Raw genomic sequence first — 22594 nt, 5'->3', positions numbered from 1 at the left:
GAAAATGTTTTCCTCTAAACAGTGCTTAATACCTAGGACATAAGTCACAAATTTGTTAATTAATTTTTTTAAATTAAAGTTTACTTGACAGAGTGGCAGTGATGGAAGATATATGACCAGCCTTATAAGTTTCTTTGCAAAAGCTAAACATTTATTTTGACATGTTTTCTTCAGTCTTTTATACTAAGGAGAGACACCTCTTTGTAAAAGTTTCACCACCTTTAAGTAATTTGAAGTGAGAATTTTTTTCTTTTTTAAAGATGACTCTAGTTTCATATTTCTTCACATCTTAGACATAACTATGCAAATGAGGATTTTGTCATAATTATGTAATTTTGCTGTTAGTCATATTTTTTATTAAATATTTGTTCATTTGCAGGTATATTTGCATACTTAAACTACCATGTTCCTCGCACAAGACGAGAAATCTTGGAGACCCTAATCAAAGGCCTTCAGAGACTGGAGTACAGAGGATATGATTCTGCTGGTATTTCCTTTTCTATTAAAAAAATATAGTTTTTGCATGATTCTTGAGTCTAAATAAAAGAAGCTTTTTTGTTTTAGTTAACTAGATTCTTTATTGATGTCTATTCTGTTTTGAGTAAACCTAAAAACAAGAATTTTTGTCTCTTACCATGTTTAAAGGGCTTATTCGTATAATTTCAACAGTATTACCATTTATATTATTTCTTATGGATATCTGCCTTTGTTAAGAATGTTACTGTAAAAACAGAAATCACCTGGGGCATTTTCATGGTGGAACACAGTTCTTAGAGGCCTTACTTTATAAATTATCTTTTTTCTTTCCTGTAATTTCTTTTTCTCTAAGGATTCCCTGCTGTTGGCATATATACTTAGCCGAGGTCGTCTACCTTCAGTAAATGACGAAGCGACTAAGAATCACTTTTTGCCAATTGTGCTCCGGGCAGCTTCTTCCCCGCTGCGTGGGAGCCTCGCCCCAGCCCCGCGTGGGGAGTCCCCCCGGCACTCCGCAGAGGGAGCAGGAGCTCGGCCGCGTGGGGTGTGGCAGGCCGGCTGGGCAGGGCAGGGAGCCACCCTGAACCCCAAGTCCCCGGGCGCCAGCGGCAGCCACTGTGCCAGCAGAGCTTCCTGAGGAGGGCGGTGGCAGGCCCGTGTCCGTGTCCGCAGGTCACGGCGTCTGTTCTCCGTGACTCTCCTCGCTTAACAGAAAGTGAACGCCTCAACTCCGTGGTTCTTAAAATTCCCTCCTCCCCTCGCTTCTCTGACAGCACGTACTGCCCTCCTAACAGGCTGGTTCCTTTTCTGCCGCCTCTTGCTTAAATATTAACGTCTTTCAAGATTGTTTCCTAGGCCCTTTTTTCTCTCTTTGTATCTTCATGGGTGAGCTCTGACGTCATTCCCCTCCTCCGTGTCGGTGATCAGGACCCACGTGGATTTCTCAGGCCGCAGGCCAGGGTTCCAGCTGCCCCTTAGAGGTTTCTCTCTGGAGAAACCAAGACACCGTAAACTTTGCGTGTCCAGAATTGAACTGAATACACTGGCCACTCTCTTCTTTCTGCGTTCCTTTATCCAGCCACCGTTTCAGCAAGTCCTGCGAGCCTAGGAGGTGCCCCGGGTTCAGGCTGCTTTCTCACCTCGCATCCGACACTTCTACCCTCAGTAGCGCTGATCTCTGTCCTCATCACCCCCGTTTGGTTCGGGGCGTCCCCATTTTTGGTTTGCTGTACCTAGAGCTGCTGACAGCTGCTCCCCTCTTCCGTTTCTCCCCTTCCATCCGTACTCTGTCTCTCAAAGAGAGTTTCCTAAACATTGTTACCCTGTGCTTTCTTGATTTGAAACTACTCAGGGCTTTTCTAGTACCTTCAGGTAAGTTTTTCAAACTCTTGAGGCACTAAAGTAGAGTTTTGAGAAATGTGTTCCCTCATGTTCCTTCCTCCCTCCCCTTCTGAGGTGGGCACCCATCTGCTGCCTCTCTCCATTGTGCTCCAATGGCCACCCAACCTGTGGTACTCTTTTTTTTTTTTTTAATCTGTAGCCCTTTTATTATAACCCAAACCCACACTGTATTTTCATTATTTTGTCCCTATCTTCTGAATAGACTATTAGAAATTTGAGGGCAGAAAATTGAGTAGTTTGCATTTTTGTTTCCAGCAGCTGTTGTGGTTCTTGACATATAATAATTTTCAGCGACTGTGAATTGATGAACATATGAATTAATTAGACGAAAGAATAGTTTTCAATTAAAAATCTGCCTCACGATGATAATCTAAGTGTCTGAATCTTGCTTTTCTGCCCCTCGATGATTCAGGTGTGGGAGTTGATGGAGGCAATGACAAGGACTGGGAAGCCAATGCCTGCAAGATCCAGCTCATTAAGAAGAAAGGGAAAGTTAAGGCACTGGATGAAGAAGTTCACAGTAATGTACTTAATTTGGGTTTTGTCCCCCTCCCCTCCCTTCGCTTCCTTCTCCCTTCCCTACCAAATCCCCTTTCTTCCCATAGTCTGACGTCCGTTTTAATATAGTGATATTTAAAGTTCAAAGGAAGGAAGAAAGGTAGTTTTGTTAATTGTCTCTACTAGTGTACAATGTACCTTAGCTTCAGAAATGACCCTATTAACTAGGGGAGGAAATCGGTTAGGTACATAGTGTTCACAGCAAGCTCAGTGTCCCAGAATGAAGTATAGCCACCATTTCTGAGGAAGGACCTTTCATAGGACGTGAAGGTATTTTTAGTGGTGCCCTCCTCTGGTGTCTTCACTTGGTTGTCTTCACTTTGGAGCAAACGCCTCCCTTGGATGTATGGTCAGTCTAGATGTTGCCCTTTGCAGTAGATCTGATGTAATCAGGTAAGTGTCATGTTTTTCCTTCAGGGTTTTCTTACTTTGCTCACATACAGTAGTTGTCCAGAGATACGTGCTTCATTAAAGAGAGTACTTGTCAGTATTTAGTTTCATCACACTCTGCTTATACATTTTAATTTGTCACAGGAAACTTAAAAACAAAACAAAAACTTCAAAGTAAATTGACTGAAAAAACATTTGAAAAAAATTTCCCACAGAGCTCCTGCCTGGGTGGCTCAGTTGGTTAAATGTCCGACTCTTCCTGTCAGCTCAGGTCATGAGATCGAGCCCCCACATCAGGCTCCGCGCTGCACGTGGAGCCTGCTTAAGATCCCCTCCACCAAAAAAAAAGATTCTCTCTCCCCCTCTGCCCTTCCACCACTGCCTCTCTCTTAAAAAAAAAAAAAAAAACAACCTTCCACCAACCCCAGGAAACAGTAGATTTTTTATGTACCTGTTTGAATGGATGCCATAGTAATCATGGTAAAGGAGTTCAGGTAACAGAGGAAAATGATGGACTTAATCACTTTTTTTTCACATAAGCCAAGCATTTAGCTTTGTAGTCCTTGCTAAACATACTAGATCAATACTTATTTTGCACGTATTGTGGGTAAGATTAGCTTCGGGATGAGGCAGGTACCCACAGAACTGTACTTCAACGACTGTAGTGTACACGCTCGGTCTGCTGTGTGTACCACATCCTGTATACCAGGCTGGTTATAGTAGGTTCCATAGGAGAGAACAGACAAATCGCTTGAGGACTCAGGGGAGAGCTTGGGGTTGGACACCATGGGGAGATTCAGTATAAATAAGGAATGGCTGCTAATTCTGTTTGGGCAGTGAAGGTGAGAAGGGAGGACCTTCTGAGTAGGACAGCGTGGGCAGAGATAAGAATAAGGAAGTCAAATTTGGTGGAATGGTGGGTAGTCCTTTTACTGTGCATTATTGGTAGATGAACGTGGGAGGCTAGAAGGCAAACTATAACCGGAATCACGGTCGTTGTGTATCAACATATTGAAACATGCCGCCTCCTGAAGGAAAGTTGGGAAGGGAGTGGAGACATGGGAATTTGTAGACGTCGCTGGCAAATTAGTAACTGCTCCATCACTTTGAAGAGGAAGCTGGCAGTGTCTAAATGGGAGGTGCCTATACCCTGTGACCAAGCGCTTCCATAGTTGGGCACATACTTGGAAGAAACTCTATGGACAAGGAGACCTGGCAACAAGATTCATTGCAACAAAATGTAGAAATGACCAGTAAGAGAATGGGAGACTAAGTTGTATGTGACGTAGTGCGTGATTGTGTGTAGCTTTCGAAAGGACTGTACTGGATCTGGTTCTGCATATGGGAACCTGGTTGAGTTGTGAGAACCTAGTGTTGAGTGAAGAAAGCAACCTGCAGAGGGATGGGTAAAGTATACTACCACTTAAAAAACACAAAAGAGTGCTGTCATTTGTGGATACATGTTAGTGTATTAGATGTTTAAAGACCTAGGTAGGAAAGCTCCCCATCAAGTTGAGAATCCCTGGGGTGGAATGGGTTGAGCCCAGGTCATAAAAAAGGTATTAACTGCATTTCTTACATTTTAGTTTTATTTTTTTAAAGACTTTGTTTATTTGTGAGGGAGAGAGCAAGCTAGTGAGCAGGGGGAGGGCAAAGAGAGAGGGAGAAGCAGACTCTCCACTGAGCAGAGCAGGGAGCCTGATGTGGGGCTTGATCCCAGGACCCTGAGATCATGACCTGAGCCGAAGGCAGTCGGTTAAGACTGAGCCACCAGGTGCTCCTACATTTTACATCTTAAAAAAAAATCTGAAGCACAAGTGGTTAGATGTTCACATTTGTTTGCTCCCGGTGTGGGGATTTGGATGTTTGTGGTGTTCGCTTTATTACTCCTAGCAAGTTTCAGCGTTTGACCTGTTGAGACAGAAAGAAGTCATCTCAGAAAAGGCCATTAGATTGGTTCTTGGTAACTTCTGACTTTGATAGCAATAGCTGACATGTACTGTTGCTTCCTGTGCCCCAGGCACTCTACTAAGTGCCTCACTAGTCCTTAGTACAACCCATGAAGTAGGTAAAAAGATCATCCTCATTTTGCAGATGAGATTGAAACATGGGAGTACTGTCACTGAGGAGTAGGTGCTGTCATTAGATGGTGTCGGCAGTAGGGGCAGTAAAGTTTGGAAGCAAAGGAAGGCTGCTCTTTCTTTTCCTTTTTTTTTTTTTCTTTTAAAGATTTTTATTTATTCATGAGAGACACAGAGAAAGAGAGGGGCAGAGACCCAGGCAGAGGGAGAAGCAGGCTCCATGCAGGGAGCCCGACGCGGGACTCAATCCTGGGTCTCCAGCATCACATCCTGGGCTGCAGGCGGCGCTAAACTGCTGAGCCACCTGGGCTGCCCAAGGCTGCTATTTCTAACAAAAATTTAAGATTTAGAAATATTTTGTATCATAAGATTTAAAGCACGAATGGCTATATGTTAACATTTGTTATCTCTGGATGTAGGTATCTGAGTGTTTTATTATTGCCAACAAATTTAAATAGGTTTGAATTCATTTTTTTAATTATTAAATATTTTATTTATTTATTCATTCATTCATTCGTTCATTCATTCATTCATTCATGAGAGACACAGAGAGAGAGAAGCAGAGACCCAGGCAGAGGGAGAAGCAGGCTCCATGCAGGGAGCCCGACGTGGGACTCAATCCCAGGACCTTGGGGTCACGCCATGAGCTAAAGGCAGACACCTCACCGCTGAGCCTCCCAGGCGTTCCCTGAATTAGTTTTTTTTTTTTTTTTTTAGAAGAAGGTTGCTATCTGAGAAAAGGCACACAGAGGGCATGTAGGGGTGCACATGGGGAAAAGACAGAAGATGCAAGTAAGGAAATTACTGAAGGATCACAGCTCAGAAGGGTCCAGGCACGGGTAGGAAGTTAGCCTGTAAAGGAGTCAAAGGTAAAAGAAAAGCGAAGTGAAGTTATGAGGTGAAGGAGAAAAGCTCAGTAAAGGGGATATTGAGGTACAGGTTGGATCAAGGCTTACGGAGAATAGAAGGGATGTCATGAGCTGTTGGAGAATTGAGTGAGCTTTTGGATTCATGAGTAAGGAATGTGGGGACATGCTCCTGTGTGGCAACAGGAGAAGAGATTTGGTGATTACCCTAAACTTGACATGAACTCAATTTACAGAGTTTTCTGCCTCTCTTGAGTGCTGTTTGGCAGTTTGTGGGTGGGGAGAGGAGAAGACTGAGGGTGGAGGTTAACTAAAGTTAAGGTTCAACAGAGGGCTTTAGAGAGGAAGGTCAAAGGTTGGGAGTCATGATTAATTTATAAAACATGAGAGATTTGTCATGAGAAATATGCTTATTGTCAGAGCAGTGATTTTTTTTCCTTATTAGACTTTTCTTTTTTTTTTTTTTTAATTTATGATAGTCACACACAGAGAGAGAGAGAGAGGCAGAGACACAGGCAGAGGGAGAAGCAGGCTCCATGCACCGGGAGCCCGACATGGGATTCGATCCTGGGTCCCCAGGATTGCGCCCTGGGCCAAAGGCAGGCGCCAAACCGCTGCGCCACCCAGGGATCCCCCTTATTAGACTTTAGATAATGTTCTTTTGGCAGCAGTGAAATAGGTGTGATAATTACTGTGAGTTTGAATTGGATTCAATTTGTAGACTCTTGTTACTTTCCTCAGTTTTGCTTCCAGCATGGCCGGGGTGGGGGTGCGGCTGCCTTAATTATAATTAGCCTAACAGAGTAGTCAGGTGTTTTCATTGCTTGCATCAGCCTGTTCAGTAGTGATAACCAGTAATCCTTTACTTTTCCGGAGGTTATTTATCAGGTCACCTTAATTATTCAGGACACGGTTAAGCCAGGAAAGAATACATTGATGACTTTATCTGTTGGTTGATTGAGTCATCCAATAAAAATTTGAATAACTGTCCTACTTAACTTAGTGCTTGGGATTCTAAGGTAGTAAGGCAAGCTGCTGCTTTTGTGGAACTTAAATACGGGTAGGAGTCAGGTTGCACATGTCATTAAAGTTATAATAGTACAGCAGAGTATGCCCTGTGGTTTTAATCTCCAGCTCTGGGGTCAGCCAGCCTTAGGTTCACATCCTATCTCTGCTTCCTATTTGTTGAGACCTAGGGTAGGTTCTCTGACCTCTTAGAGCCTCAGTTTCCTTATCTATAAAATGGGGACAATAATACCTACCAGAGCATTATTAAAGATTCAATAACAAAATGAATATTTCTTGAATACTTATTTTATTCCAGACACTGTGCCAGGCCCTGGTGACACAACAGAGAACAAGACAGGCACACTCCTTGGCCTGATGGAGCTTACGGTCTACTGAGAGGGCCAGACAGCAAACAAATAGATAACGTTAGGGCGTGTGATCAGTGCTATGACACAAAGGTATATAGAGGTGACATGTAAGCAGAGAACGTGTTATTGTCCGAAGGGGAAATTCTAGGCAGAGGGAACTCCCAAGTGCAAGGACTCTACGTGTGCTTGGCCGGCTTATAGCTGGAAGTCAGTGGGGCTAGAGCAGAGTGAGGGGGAAAGTGGCGGCAGATGAGCTGGAGACCTGACTCAGGACTGGGACATGTAGGGTCTTAAATAAGATGGATTTTACTTCATGTGCCATGTGAAGCCGTTGGAAGATTTTGCATTAGGGGATTGATCTGATTTAATGGAATCTCGTTGGTTGGTGTGCAAAGACTGGAATGTACAGGAGGACAACTGGACATGGGGAGACCAGTTAGGATTCTGCTGAAGTGGTTTAGTGGTTGGTTGCTTGGCTCATTACTGATAGGGATAGAGCCATGAGGAGTCTTAAGTCCCTAGCACCAGGTAAGTTCTCAGTGAATGGTGGCTGCTGTTATTTGCAAAAGCTGTGTTGAGGGCTTTGAGGGGAAATGGGAGAGGTGGGGAGAATGAGAACGTCAAGGCAGTGGAGCCAGATGGTGGAGGGCCTTGTACCCATAGAAAGGCACTGTGAGAAATGGCTTTATCTTGTGAGAAATTGGCTCTCTGGCTCTGTATGAGAATTTGAGGATCTTTTTATAAATCCCCCGTGACCAGGTTTAAGATGATTCATATGGGGAGTTAGGGATGCAAACCACTTTTTAAGCAATGGAAATCTGTTCAAGGATTTTAAGTGGTGTTTCTTGATCAGATTTGGGTGTTAGGATGACGTCTGATTAGCCAGTATAAAACCACGAAGACTGTGCTAAAATAAAATGCATGGACTTTCCTCTTTGAGACTTCTGAGCAGTTTGCTCTTCTTAATTTAGACCTAATTCTCATAGGCTTGGTTATCTGTTTCTTTGCCAAATGAATGTTATATTTAGGAAATCAGAAGGGGGGGCATTACTAGTAAATACTAGAACTGCCTTTTTAGAATTTATTTTTTATTTTTTTTTATTATTCCTTTGGAAAAAGAAGAGATAGCTTATAGGGAAAAGGAATTGTAATAACTGCTTTTCAGGATAAAGGAACATCTGTCTATAACCCCGTACTTTCCTGGTCTATTCTCAAGGACTATTGTTTGATTTTAGAACCTCTCTATAATTGCAGTTTATATTGTGAGATATGTTTACATTCAGTAGAGACCAAAGAAATTGCAGTCATAAGGCTGTGGCATTGAGAAAATGAATTTATTTTTACATGGGTAAAGTGGTGCTGATTTTTTTCAAGGCAAAGATTAAATATAGATTAAAAAAAAAAATCAAGTTAACTTTTTTTGTCCACAACCCTTCAGTCTGAAAATCTTCAAGCCTTCCGAAGAAAGAATAGTGCATTAACCACCCATATACTTCATCTATTTTACCAGTTGTTAGTATTTTGTCACATTTGCTTTATTTCCCTGGTTGTTATTGGATTCATTTGCCCTAAATATTTGAGCTGCATTAACTCCTGAATCTTTTAATTACTATTTTGAATATGGCTGATACTCAGTTTCAATAATTGTGTATTCCAGGTGAGTAGCACTGTAATAATTATATTTAAATATAGCTTCTAGCATTATCTCTACAGCATGGTTTAACATTGGAATTTTTCTTATTATGTTCTTCAGAGCAACAAGATATGGATTTGGATATAGAATTTGACGTACACCTTGGAATAGCTCATACCCGTTGGGCGACACATGGAGAACCCAATCCTGTCAATAGCCATCCCCAGCGCTCTGATAAAAATAACGGTATGGACACATTCTACATGCTTTGGCATGATTGAAGATCATTAATGGGAGAAGAATGAAGGCTCTTATGTTACTGTTATTTAAATTTTTTTTTAATCTGGAAAGTTTTAAACATATTCACAACTAGAGAAGCTGTAGAACTAGATGTGTCTGTCACCCAGCTTTAACATTGGTTAGTACACAGTTCTATTTCTTTATACCCCTCCACCCTGATTATTTTGGAAGCTTTCCCTTTCTCTCCTTTTCTTTCTCAGATTATTGTGGTGTTTGTCCTGTAGAGTTTCCTACAGTCTAGATCCTGCTAATTGTATGCATCCCATGGTGTTATTTAACATGTTTCTCAGGCAGCCTGGATGGCTCAGTAGTTTAGCACTGCCTTCGGCCCAGGGCATGACCCTGGGAACCCAGGATCGAGTCCTGTGTCGGGCTCCCCGCATGGAGCCTGCTTCTCCCTCTGCCTGGGTCTCTGCCTCTCTCTCTGTGTCTCTCATGAATAAAGAAAACCTTAAAAAAAAAAAAAAATAACATGTTTCTCTGTCCCTTCTATTTGCTATAAATTGTTGTGGTATTGATTTACATCTGGAGATATGTGATGTTTGGGCATTTTCTTTTTGTATTATTAGTGGCCATAGATGATCATTGCCAGCATTATTTCCTTAGGGTTTTGTAAAGTGGTGATAGTCAAATGTTCTCATTCCTTTTTTACTTATCTGACATACTTCTATAAAGAGAAACATCTCCATATCTAACTACTTAGTTACTTAGACTTACAGATTATATATAGAAAAGACGGGATAAATGTGGTTTTTTTTTTCCCCCACTTTATTTACCGTTTTCCAAAACTGAAGTGGTTCTGATGTTCTAAGATGAATGAGTTTCTTTTATTATTATTATAAACTCATGGATCTAAAATACTGTATTTATATTTTTCAAAGTTATTTAATCAAAAAAGATGAAAATTATCCCACTACACATATATTTGATCTTGGAATACTGTTTTAACATTAATTTATCTGACTTTTTTTTTTTTTTTTTGTAAAGATTTTATTTATTCATGAGAGACAGAGAGAGAGAGAGAGAGAGAGGCAGAGACACGGGCAGAGGGAGAAGCAGGCTCCATGCAGGGAGCCCGACATGGGACTCAGTCCTAGGTCTCCAAGATCAGGCCCTGGGCTGAAGGCAGCGCTAAACCGCTGTGCCACCCGGGCTGCCCAATTTATCTGACATTTAAAGAATTGTCTGGACCTCACCTAAGTAAATTTCACTGTAGATCTGAATAACTGATTTTTCTTATTCTTTAACTTCAGTTCTTAAACTCAGTGTAAATCAGATCATTGTTTTAGTTTGAAAGCCTTTCACTTTAAACTTAGGAAGAAATTTTTCATGCATAAAAATGAATGAATGAAGAAGTGAGAATAATAGTTCTGTAATTCAGCCTTCTTGTTTTGCAAATGAAGAAACAGGCTCAGGAAATTTGTCCCTTTCATATGATGACGTTGAGTTAGTAGTTCAGCCACAAATGAAACTGTTAATCTCTAGATCCCAGTTTATTATATTTCCCCTCTATCCACTTCCCCAGTGCTGTGTGCTTCCACTAAACCACATAAATGAGTCTATTGATCTACCTGAGGATAATCCAATAATGAAAAGTAAAAGATACTTGATTACTCTTAGAATTACAGCATTTGACAAATTTTTTGACTTGAGAAAAATCTGACCGTTCTTATTGGCTATTTATAGTGTTTACTAGACCTATAATTTTTGTCATCAATACTTTTTATTTCTTTCAGAGTTTATTGTTATTCACAATGGAATTATCACCAACTACAAAGACTTGAAAAAGTTTTTGGTAAGTGATCCACAAAGACACCAGGCTTTGAGAAATTTCTAATGAAAGCAGTAGGCGGCTTGTACAGCACCATCTATGATCAAGTAATTCTTGAGATGATTACAAGGGTAATATATAATATAATATATTATAAAATTTGAAGTCTTATTTCATTTTAATCAGTTTAAATTTTATTTTTTTAAATTAAAAGAATTTTTAAAGATTTTATTTTTAAGTAATCTCTGTAGCCAAGGTGGGGCTCAGACTTAGAACCCTGAGAACAAGAGCTGCATGCTCTACTGACTGAGCCAGCCCCATGCCCCCTAATCAGTGTAAATTTAAATAGCCACATACAGCTAATGACTGTTGTAATGGATGGTGCAATTTCATTATCCAATAAAGAATCCTATTCATTATGGAATTCTTATTTGGTGACTGTTGCTTATTATACTTTAATTATTTGAAATGTCCTTAATTCATATGTGACATATATATAGACTTATATAATTAAAAGTGTATATTTAGTTACACAAAATAACCTCACTATTTTGGGCTCACTTATTTAGATGGTGACTTTAATTTTGAACAATGGGTAAGGGGTATGGTATTGAAAAAATATTAGAAATTGGTTAGTGAAATTTTTGAGGAAAAAAAATTCTATAGGAAAGACTTGGATGACTGTTTCATTAAATGTGTCAATTTGTTTCCCTTTCTAATTTCAGGAAAGCAAAGGCTATGACTTTGAATCTGAAACAGACACAGAGACAATTGCCAAGCTTGTTAAGTACATGTATGACAATCGGGAAAGTCAAGATATCAGTTTCACTACCTTGGTGGAGAGAGTTATCCAGCAATTGGTAATAAACCACACCTTTAAAGATAATTATTGCTGATGTTAATCATAAACTCTTAGAATTAAGATAAGCAGAAACTATGCTGATTTAAATATTTTTGGCTTTTATTTCGTGTGTGTGTGTGTGTGTGTATAAATACTCGGCTTGAATAATTTTGAGAGACTCTGACTAGTTGACCCTCTCCCTTCCCTACACTTAAAATTCTTCTTCTTTCACTCTAGCTTAGTGTCACGGGAATTAAGAATAATCTGAAATCAAAGAGTTGTCCAAAAACTATGGGCATGCACACACACAAACCCATACATACCACACACAAACGCACCCATGAGACACAGAGGTTCATCATCACTTTCTTGCTTCCTACTCATGTATTCTCTTCAGTTGGTCAGTTAGCACGAGGATCGCTTCAGTAAAATGCACACTCTATTCTGGGATAATGTCTGCATGTCTCTGAGCCAATATAGCCAACTCTTTATTTTTCCTTATGGGGACTTTTCCTTGGCCTTGTTACACTGTAAAAAAAAGTATTTCCCAGCCCAAGAAAAAAAAGTCATTCTTTCTGATCCCATCCCAGTTGCCCTGGCTAAAGTTCAAAGATACCAAGATCCACAGAAGTCCAAATGCATGGTGATTTCTGCCCTCATCCCCATTCATAACTCTAGCTTTCTTATTTAAAAGCCCTTCACTTCTTTCTGAAGGTCTAACCCTCACCTCCTCCCTCTACCCAAATCTTAGATGTCTGCAGCAAAAGGAGGAGTCAGAAAGATGGAGAAAATAGAGGCCTGTTCCTTCCCGTTAGGGCAGAGTACTGTGCCTTTCCAGCCTTTTCCTTTTTTCTACTCATTATGAAACCCAGTTTGTGTTCTGTGGTGGTCCCCTACCTCTCCTACCTCCTGTTCCTACTCACTCTTGATTTCCTTAGGCCCGGTCCCTAAGCAGGTTGTGTTGAGGTGTTAATGGTACACCTGTTAACAGTGGTGGTTGTGTATATTTTTATCTTCAGTGTCAAGGTCAACAAGCATGGAAGTTAGCAGTGGTGTAAAATCACTGGACCAGAGAATGGATTTTGGATATTGAGTTTGGAATCTTTTCTAATTCTCTCCTCCTTGCATTCTAATGCACAGTATGAGAGATAGGATGTATCTATTGAGGAATGTATACAAAAGTGCTTTAAAATAGTCTATTTTGGAGCTATTGTCTAGTGAGTATATTTCAAGAGTGGGCTTGGTTAAAAAGTATGTCTTGGATACACCAAAGCTCAGGAATAAGTGTCTACCTAAATTTTAGGCTTATTTATAACTTGCAAAAGAGCAGCACGTGAACAAAGAATTTCTATGCTGAAGCCAATGTGTTTTAGGCATTTCACATTTAATAATTGATCATAATAAATATTGCTAATGCATTTTTTTTCCCTCTGTAGGAAGGTGCTTTTGCACTGGTATTTAAAAGTGTTCATTTTCCTGGCCAAGCAGTTGGCACAAGGTACGTACAAATTTAATAATGACTAATAATTATGTGTATTTTGAAACATTTGAATTATAAATGTGTTGTTTGTACACAGTGATTACCCTTAACTGTAAAGACTTGCCCTTTCCCAGAGACACCATGTGGATATATTTTTTTTCACATGTTCCTCCTTGTCCATTTCTCACCACTCTTCCATTTAACAGAATCCTTTAATAAAGCAAGTATATTTTGGCATTTATAACTGGCCTTTGTACTGGGACACCAATGCTTACTTTGTGAATTTGGATATTGAGTATTCTCTAGTTTTGGGCCCCAAACATTAACTTGCTCCATATTTTTGGGAAGTATATATTCTAAACAGATTCCTAGATAATTGTACCATCGCTGCTTTTGCTAAGATCATGACGTCATTTTTAGAACAGTGAGAAGCCCTAATATTTGGCAGGAGAGAGCTATTTTTAATACGAAGGCAAGATGACTAAGGAGAAAGTGCTAAACATTCATGTATCAGAATTCTGTGTGCAGTGGAATGAAAGGTTCCATTTGACATTTTAAAAAGGAGAAACATTTCAGATACACTGTTTTTAGAACAGGCATTGGCAAACTTTTCTGTGAAGGGCGAGAGAGTAAATATTTTAGCCTTTCTGGGCCATATGGCCTCCGTAGCACCACAGTTCTGCTGTTGTACTGCGAAAGCAGCCGCAGAGAATAGGTAAAAGAAAGAGCATGGCTGTGTTCCAGTAAAACTCTTGTGTACAAAAATAGACAAACCTGACCTCGGGGTCTATAGTCTGCTGCCCTCTGTCACTGAGTATTCTTTTTTTTTTAAGATTTTATTTATTTATTCATGAGAGACACAGAGAAAGAGAGAGAGAGGCAGAGACACAGGCAGAGGGAGAAGCAGGCTCCATGCAGGGAACCTGATGTGGGACTCGATCCCAGGACTCCAGGATCACACCCTGGGCCGAAGGCAGGCGCTAAACTGCTGAGCCACCCGGGGATCTCGTCACTGAGTATTTTTAAAAAATTCTCTTTATGTTATTCTTCTGTTATACCTGAAGCCAAGCTTAGAGGGAGAATTTGAACATTATTTGAAGAGTGTTGGCTCATTAAAATGCCTGTCAGTGCATTATTTATGAAAATGGCTTAATTCTGTCTAATTTTGTGCTAACAGACGAGGCAGCCCTCTTTTGATTGGTGTACGAAGTGAACATAAACTCTCTACTGATCACATTCCGATACTCTACAGAACAGGTAAAAACTGTCCCTATGTCCTGCTATGAGGAAACTGTATGTATAAAGTGCAGTAGATTTAAAAAATTGTGTTCATTAAATTGAAATAAATGCCTCTTTGGTCAGATCCACACATATGTGTATATAGTTCTGTCTAGACATGAAAAGGATTTGTTGTTGTGATTCTTTGACGAGGAGAATTTTTTTCTGTTGTATATCCTTAGCTAGGACTCAGATTGGATCAAAATTCACACGGTGGGGATCACAGGGAGAAAGAGGTGGGAAATGCACTCTGCATGGATGGGGAGGAGTCTTATCCTCTTTTGTTCATTCTTTACTAATTCTTTGTTCTTGGAGTGAGTGAATGTGCTGGGCCTCTAAAAATGCTTTTTTATGGGGAAACATATTTTGACATTTTTCTAATTTGCAGAGTATATTTTGTCTGTCTGCTTTTGGCATTTAGAAAACCGCTTTTAATTTGTTTCTTTGAAATTTCTGAGATTTGAAATCATGAAGTTTTTTTGTCTTAAATAAGAATAATGTAAGATATATTATAAATAAGATGCTTAGATTGGGAACAGAACACTGCGTGCTAGGCTATTGTAGATTGAATTCACTGATAGTTATTTAATTTATCCTAACTTTTTACTAGATTATGTTTAAATGGTCTTTATTTTATGCATGACATTTTACTTTTAGATTTACATTCAACATTCTGATTGCCTTGTTTGAAGTTGGAGTCTTTTTTTTTTTATTGTGTGAAGCTTATTTTTCTTTATAGGACTTTCAGTCATACAAACTCTGGATCATTTTATTGATATAATTAGACAGAAAACAAATGGCATGCCCTTCTCATTTACTTATTATTAAAAGCTTCCCAAGTGAAAGATAGGGAGTGGTAAATTCAGGAACTTGAAACCCATATTATTAATGTACAATTCTTGGTTTCTTGAAAAAAAAAATTAGCGAAAGACTAAACCTGTTCATTTTTAGATAGTGGCTGCTTTAGCTCCTTTATCTAAAGCAGAGTTCCTTAAGTAGCCTTCAGTCATGAAGTGTTAGCTTTTCTTCTTACTTCCTCCTGCCTATCCTTCCCTTTTCAGAAGAAAAATTAGTTTACCAGTGAGAGTACAGAATTTTGGAGCCAGAGTCCAAGGTTTCTGTTTATAATCCTGCTCATGTATACATTACCTTTATGTTATCTAGTACAGTTTCTTAGACTGCTTTTAGGAAAAAAAAAAAAAAAAAAAAAAAAAAGGAAGGACATTGGCCTAAGGTCTTAAGAAGTTTGAAGAAAAACTTTAACATGAGACATCTTTTTAAGATCGTGAATTATGTCTTAGTAACCTTTATTCCTCTAGCTCCTAATAGGTAGATAATGTGTGACTCCGCAAAGTTTAGTTGGAAAAGTTGAGCCTCTTATTGACGAGGCTGTGTAAAGGGGAGAATATGAGACTGGCTTTTAGATTTTGCTATTTTCTCCAGGTCTAACTGCTTACAGAATAAAAGAGGGTGGTAATAATTGTGTTCCACTCAAATCAGATGAGACGATCGACGAATGGCAGAACTTTTTATAGAGTTTAAGAGTCATGGTATAGGTATTAGGTGGTAATGTTCTTTTCATTTAAATAGGCAGTGGTAGCTTAAATCCTTTTAAATGTTATAGTTAAATATACCTTGTTACTTGAAGAATAAACATTTGGAGGAGGAATTTAGTGAAACTTGACAACGTGAGGACATTTTATAACCTAAGGCTGGTTGTATTTATTTTGAAAATATAGATGCTAGGCTATCCTTCTACATATTTTTTTTTTTTTTCTTCTACATATTTTTTAATTCACTTTTTTTACATCAGTAAAATTCACTGTTTCTGATGTGCAGTTTCATGAGTTTTGTCAAATGCACACCGTTGTAAAACCACCACAATCAGAGTACAGGACAATTCCATCCCCCTAAAAGTTCCCTGCAGCGATAGCTTTGTAGCCAGCCCTTGTTCCCAGTCCCAGGCCTTGGCAAACACTGATCAACACGTTTTATCTTTCTGTAGTGTTACTTTTTCTGGGATGTCATCTTATACATGTTTTTTAAAGTGTGGTATCTTTTTTTGCTGTTGAACTTGGATGGAAAGAACTGTTCTATTTTCATGTCTAAAACACATCAAATTAGCATGGATTATGGAGAACTTTGAATGTACTTTACAGACATGCATTTTAGAGGCTAGATACAATATGAGTTTTCACAAGTGTATTTATAGTATCCTCTGGCCTTGTGTCCGTAGTTATAAGGTCTACTCTGTCCTAATCTCAGAAAAAGGTGCTGCTTTTGTCTCTGACATTTAAATAATCTTCAGTTAATGGTTTTTCCCCCCTCTATTTATCTAATTTGCCAAACTTCATTTTGCTTTTCAGTTTTGACTTTTGTTGTGAATGAGCAAAAAGGAAAAAAAAAAAATACTTCATTCGTGACTTGACAAATTAAGTAGAGATGTCAGAATTCTCAAGTTCTAAAGGATTAAAAGGGATTAAAGGATATTATTATTAAAAGGATATTATTATTGCAGAAGGACTTTTATCCTGACTTAAAAGAAATATAAGAAAACTCAATTTTAAGAAAGAAGAGGTCCTAGGTGTGTATTTCCAGTCCTTAGTAGCAGTTGCCACATATGGTATACCATGGTCAGGGAGTTTTAAGTATCTTTGTTTTGTTTTGTAATCAGAATTAGTGTAGGCTACACCTTGATTTGTTGTACTGACTTACTGTTAAAATCTAGGGCAAAGTTTTGTTATGAGATAATAAAAGTTAATATGCCAGTATTATTAATTAATAATTATGCAGTATTATTCATTTTAATAATTAAAATGGCATAAAATATGCCATTTTATTCATTGTACAGTTTTGAATTTTAATGTAATTTTTATAAGTTTAGTTACACAGATGTATGTATTCTGTCATGTTTTGTATGAAGTTAAGTGAAGATTAGGTTTACATACTTTTGATTTAAAAAAAGTTAGTGCAATTAGTGAATTATTTGCCTTTTACCAGGAAAATAAATAATCATATTTTAAAAATGTGTAATGCAGCACTATTACTGCCACGCTGTCTTTGATAGTTGCTGTTTCACTCTACACCTTTTGTCTCTTCTTCTTGTTGGCTTATTGCATGGAAATAAGGTGATCTACCTAGCTTCTTAAAGTTGCTGGAATTACTTTGCGTTGCTATGATTTTTTGTTGATTTTGTAGAAAATTATGTATATTTATATATTGGCTATGGTTTTCTACATGTTTGTTGATTTGTGTTGACTCTGTGCTCTAGGCAAGGACAAGAAAGGAAGCTGCAATCTCTCTCGTGTGGACAGCACAACTTGCCTTTTCCCTGTTGAAGAAAAGGCAGTGGAGTATTACTTTGCTTCTGATGCAAGGTGAGCTTCCTTCACTGATTCAGAGAAAACCAAAAGGCAGTTTGTAGTAGCTAGGCATGCTATGTGTGAGAATTTATCAATTAGGGAAAATGTGTCTTTTTGGAGATGGGGTTCTAAAAATACTTTTTCTCCCAATTCAAAGCATTAGATCAGTTTACCAAGAAGAGAACAGTCCTTGAGACTTGTGCCTGCATATTTACTCTGAGGTCTTGTATTATTTTTATTTTTCCTCTTCTTTCTGGAGCATTACCCAGGTTTTATAGGGAGGAGATATTTTTAGATTGGAGAATAGAATGGCTTAGCATCCCACCAATTCCAGTATGGTTGCTAAACCATTGTAGTTTTAGTCTAATAAGGACACTTGCATTTTTAATTCAGAAGTAATTTACAGCATAATCGCTTTTATAAAAGAAATAGTACTAGACCAGGACATTTTGATTGAAAAAATACCCTGAGATGCTTAGATGCATTTATAAATGGAATACTAACAGTGATGATGATAAAGTGGACCACTCGGGTTGCCAACAGGTATTCGAGTCATTCGTTGTGCCTGAAAGTGAGGGGATCTGAAGATGAGAAAGTATCGTAGTTTAGGACTTCCGGGAATGCATCATCTCAGTGAGAGAACAAGCTTCACTGTTTTCCTAATTTTTGCGGGAGTGTAGTCAGTGCTAGGATGCATCATTGTTGTCATTAAGTAGGTTTGTTACAGAATTTATAGCTATGACTTTAATAAACTGGAAATTGTAGAAGCTTTACATCCTTTTGTCATTCATTCATTCATACATATTGCACATTCTGAGCAAAGCTATGTGCTAGGCTTAAGAGACAATGATCAGTAAAAATAAAAATATACTTGTCCGAGGGAGGGCCTGGCTGGCTCAATCAGGGGAGCCTGTGACTCTTGATCTTAGGGTTGTGAGTTTGACCCCCATGTTGGGGGTGGAGATTACGCCAAAAAAAATTTAATATGTATATAATAATAAAATACACTTCTGTGTGTGTGTATACACACACACACACACACACACACACACACACTTGTCCCTGAGGAGCTTTTTCTTAATAAAGAAGACACAAGTCTAGAATTCCAGTTGCAACGAGAGCTACAGAATGCCTGTGACAGGGTGACTTACCCTCCTATGGGTAAATTTCTTTAAGGGAGTGACACTTATCTCTCCCTTGGTAAGTTGTTAGGAGTTAATTAGGTGAAGAGTTAGAGGGGAGAACGTTCATTTTCTTGGTATGAGTGTGACTGGAATGAAGAGAGGAAGTTTGGTGGGAGATGAAGCTAGAGAAGGAGGTGGGGTCATGGTAAGATGTTTTGTTGTTTTCTGAAAAGCCAAAGGGAAGCCATCAAGCTTGGGTGGGTGAAAGAGAAATCTTGTTTTGAGTTGCCTTTTGATACTCATTTTGGCAGAAATGGAAAATGCATGGATGGAGGGAGGGAGAGTGGTTGGATAAGTTAACAGGTTGCTGCAGTAGTTCAGCCAAGAGCTAATGGTAGCTAGAACTGGTCTGTGGTGGCAGACATAGAGAGAAGCTTTGAGAAATATTTAGGAGTTAAAATTGAAGGGTTTGGCGATAGAATGAAGAGGAAATAGCCATGCTTTCTGATTTGGCTTAGGGTGCTGCACAGAGCACAGTTATTCATTGTCCAAAGTAACCGCCCACTGCCCTGTAGGAAGGGGCTTTGGTAACCAGAAAGTTATCAGAGATACTATATATTTTATTTTATTTTATTTTTAAAAGACTTATCTATTTATTTTAGAAGAGGGGGGCAGAGGGAGAGAGAGGGAATCTCAAGCAGACTCCCTGCTGAGCATGGAGCTCATCGTGGGGCTTGATTCCACGACCCTGAGATCATGACCTGAGCCAGATGCTCAACTGACTGAGTCACCCAGGCGCCCTAAGTTTGTATTTAAACTTGGTCTGTGTGTCCTGATGACAGTTTTATTTTTAATGATCATTCTTGGTTACTGATCATAGTATCTCCTTGAACATTTTATAGTGCTGTCATAGAACATACCAATCGTGTCATCTTTCTTGAAGACGATGATGTTGCAGCGGTGGTGGATGGGCGTCTTTCTATCCATCGAATTAAACGAACCGCAGGAGATCACCCTGGACGAGCTGTGCAAACCCTCCAGATGGAACTCCAGCAGATCATGAAGGGTGAAAGCTTTTGTCATGTTATCACTTGGTGTTCTTGATAGAAAGGAGACCTTCTCCTTCCTGTCGTGTAGGGATCTGATGACACAGTGCTGCCTGAAATCTTGCACACGATTGGTGAGCGGGTGACCCCAAAAAAGGGATGACTTTTTGGAAAAATTACCTGCTGATCTTCAAGTAGTTGTTCTTTAGACTAATTCATGGTTCTGTTTCTAACATTAAAAGGGGACCCCTGGGTGGCTCAGCGGTTTACCGCCTGCCTTCAGCTCAGGGCGTGATCCTGGAGTCCCTGGATCGAGTCCCATGTTGGGCTCCCTGCATGGAGCCTGCTTCTCCCTCTGCCTGTGTCTCTGCCTCCCTCTCTCTATGTCTATCATGAATAAATAAATAAAATCTTTAAAAAAAGAGAGATTGATTAAGTAGCACTTGATATTTTTAAGATACTTTATAAGGCTTATTCCTCTCTTACTTTCTGTGCTTCAGTTTTTTCATATGTAAAATGGGGATAATAGGACCTGCCTCATTAAGGTTGAAGAGAGCTGATTTATGTAGAGCCTTCAGAACAGAACACCCTTAGTGAGCCCTACATTATGTTTGCTGTTGTTAAGATTATTATGGTCTTAATTTTTATTCTCCTTTCTCACGGGGTGGAGGTGGGCTGGAAGCCACCATTTATTACATAGCTGCTCTATGTCGGGTGTGCCCTATATCCACACTACAGCGCCGTGAAGTAGTCACTGTGCTTACAGATAAAGGAGTTTCTCCAGAGCCATTTAGGTGCTGGAGGATAGAACTATGGTTTGAACCTAGATCTGACTCTAAATCTTAAGTTTGTCCCCTTCCTCTGTTTTGCTCTAACTGCGTATTTTAGGTATAAAGTTATTAATAAAGCGAATTTTCCTCCTTACTTGATTATTTTTCTTCACATTGGGTAAAATGTCCCATGTGAATATTGTGCTCCATCGCATGAGCCCTTGTTTCATTTACTAAGGTTCTGTTCCAGGAGGTAGACTTTTGGTTGTGTACAAATTTCTTTTCTTAATGATATAATTTCTGTTACTTTAGGCAACTTCAGCTCATTTATGCAAAAGGAAATTTTTGAGCAGCCTGAGTCCGTTGTGAACACGATGAGAGGAAGAGTCAACTTTGATGACTACACTGGTAATCAAACATGAATGATGACTTCAGGGGGTCCTGTGGGGGTGGCAGTGGCAGCCTGAAGGGTCATTGTCCCTCCCAGCCGTGGAGGAGGCTGTGGCTGCAGCCTCCAGGGGCGCCGGTGTTGTTCTACTCGTGGGGGCGTAGCTAGGACAGTGAGGGGGATGGTGAGTGGGGCTCGGGGGTGGGGAGAGGGCTTCTGTTTGGGAAGATGAGGAAGTTCTGGGGATGGATGGTGGCGATGGCTGCACAAGTGTGAATGCGTAATGCCACTGAACTGCATGCTTAAGGATTGTTCAACGTTGCATTTACGCTACGGATATTTTACCTCAATAAAAGGGGGGAGGTAAGAACGAATGGTTGCCAGAGGCTGCAGGGCCAGGGGTGGGGGAGGGATTCTAATGGGTATGGGATTTGGGATGGGTGCTGATGCCCTAAAATTGGATAGTGGTGACAGTTGCGCCGCTCCGAATATCCTAAAGACCACTGATTGTACACTTTAAGAGGGTGAATTTGTGGTATGTGACGTATCTCAATAAGGTCATACAAAATGTAAAGAATGACTAGAAAGTCGCATTTGAAAACTGTCACAGGAGTGTTAGCAGGATTTTCCGGTGGGGGTGGGGAGGTCCTCTGGTGTGGTGTGCCGTGAAGAGCTCTTAACCTCCTTTCCCTTCAGAACGCCGCTGCTGGGCCCTTGCTCCGTGGTAGGGGCGGTTGTGGCACCGCCAGTTCCAGGAGGAGCGAGGCCTGGGCCCCTCGGGGGAAGCTCCCGTGTGCCTGCTCAGCCCAGATTCTCTCAGCTTCTAAGTGAGGGAAGGTGTGAACTTGCCCACAGGCTCTCCGGGCGTGTGCTTCCCCTTCCTGTTTAAGATGGGCTGAGTGCTGCTCTGGTCTTGTTTCCGGAAACTGCCTGGACCGGGTGTCACGGGAGTTCGTGTCCCTTGCAGAGATGAGTTTGAGAATGACTTTCTGAGGTCCTCAGGTGTCTGTGAACTGTTTATTGGGAGATCACATTTTTGGAACACCGTGTATTCATCGTGACCGGCTAAATCAACAGTTTAACAGACTTTCGGTGAAGCTTCTCAGCATTAACAAGTTTTTGAGAAATAGTTGCTGGTGTGCAAAAATCTCTCCCTGAGTCTGCGTGTCGTCCGTACAGTATTGAGTCCTGTTAATAATGATTTCTCTGAGTAAATGCTGTCTCTGTATCTTCCTCTTTTCCGAGCAGCATCAGACTTTCTCAGCGGGAGAGATTTATTGAAGCTGAAGTCCAGGTTGAGCATCTGTTCAGAACCGCATGCTGCACAGTTGTTCTGAGACGGCCTCTCTGAGGTTCTTATAAATCTGCAAGGGGGTGAATGTAGACTTATTTAAAGAAAGGTAAAATACGATAAATGACACCAGAAACAGTTTAATGTTGAAATATTTCAAG

The 22594-nt window shown here is 39.9% G+C and overlaps 1 protein-coding gene across 4 annotated transcripts in view; it reads left to right on the top strand.

The window, feature by feature from the left end:
* The window catches only part of GFPT1 (glutamine--fructose-6-phosphate transaminase 1), a 58560-nt gene that overhangs the window by 14492 nt on the left and 21474 nt on the right, over positions 1–22594 (top strand). For 3 of the 4 annotated variants that reach the window (XM_072746135.1, XM_072746134.1, XM_072746137.1), the window contains exons 2-11: positions 380–487; positions 2291–2398; positions 8903–9028; positions 10819–10877; positions 11579–11713; positions 13131–13192; positions 14352–14431; positions 17724–17829; positions 19841–20004; positions 21067–21162. In XM_072746135.1, coding sequence (XP_072602236.1) covers positions 8914–9028; positions 10819–10877; positions 11579–11713; positions 13131–13192; positions 14352–14431; positions 17724–17829; positions 19841–20004; positions 21067–21162 — 817 coding nt within the window. In that variant the 5' untranslated portion in view covers positions 380–487; positions 2291–2398; positions 8903–8913. Of the gene's footprint in view, positions 1–379; positions 488–2290; positions 2399–8902; positions 9029–10818; positions 10878–11578; positions 11714–13130; positions 13193–14351; positions 14432–14634; positions 14689–17723; positions 17830–19840; positions 20005–21066; positions 21163–22594 lie in introns of all 4 variants that reach the window. The other variant, XM_072746138.1, reaches the window with a different exon arrangement.

The sequence above is a fragment of the Vulpes vulpes genome, unplaced genomic scaffold (assembly GCF_048418805.1).
Source record: "Vulpes vulpes isolate BD-2025 unplaced genomic scaffold, VulVul3 u000000657, whole genome shotgun sequence".
Lineage (NCBI taxonomy): Eukaryota > Metazoa > Chordata > Mammalia > Carnivora > Canidae > Vulpes > Vulpes vulpes.
The sequence above is the reverse complement of the archived record's forward strand: the minus strand, read 5'-3'. Positions and strand labels throughout refer to the sequence as shown.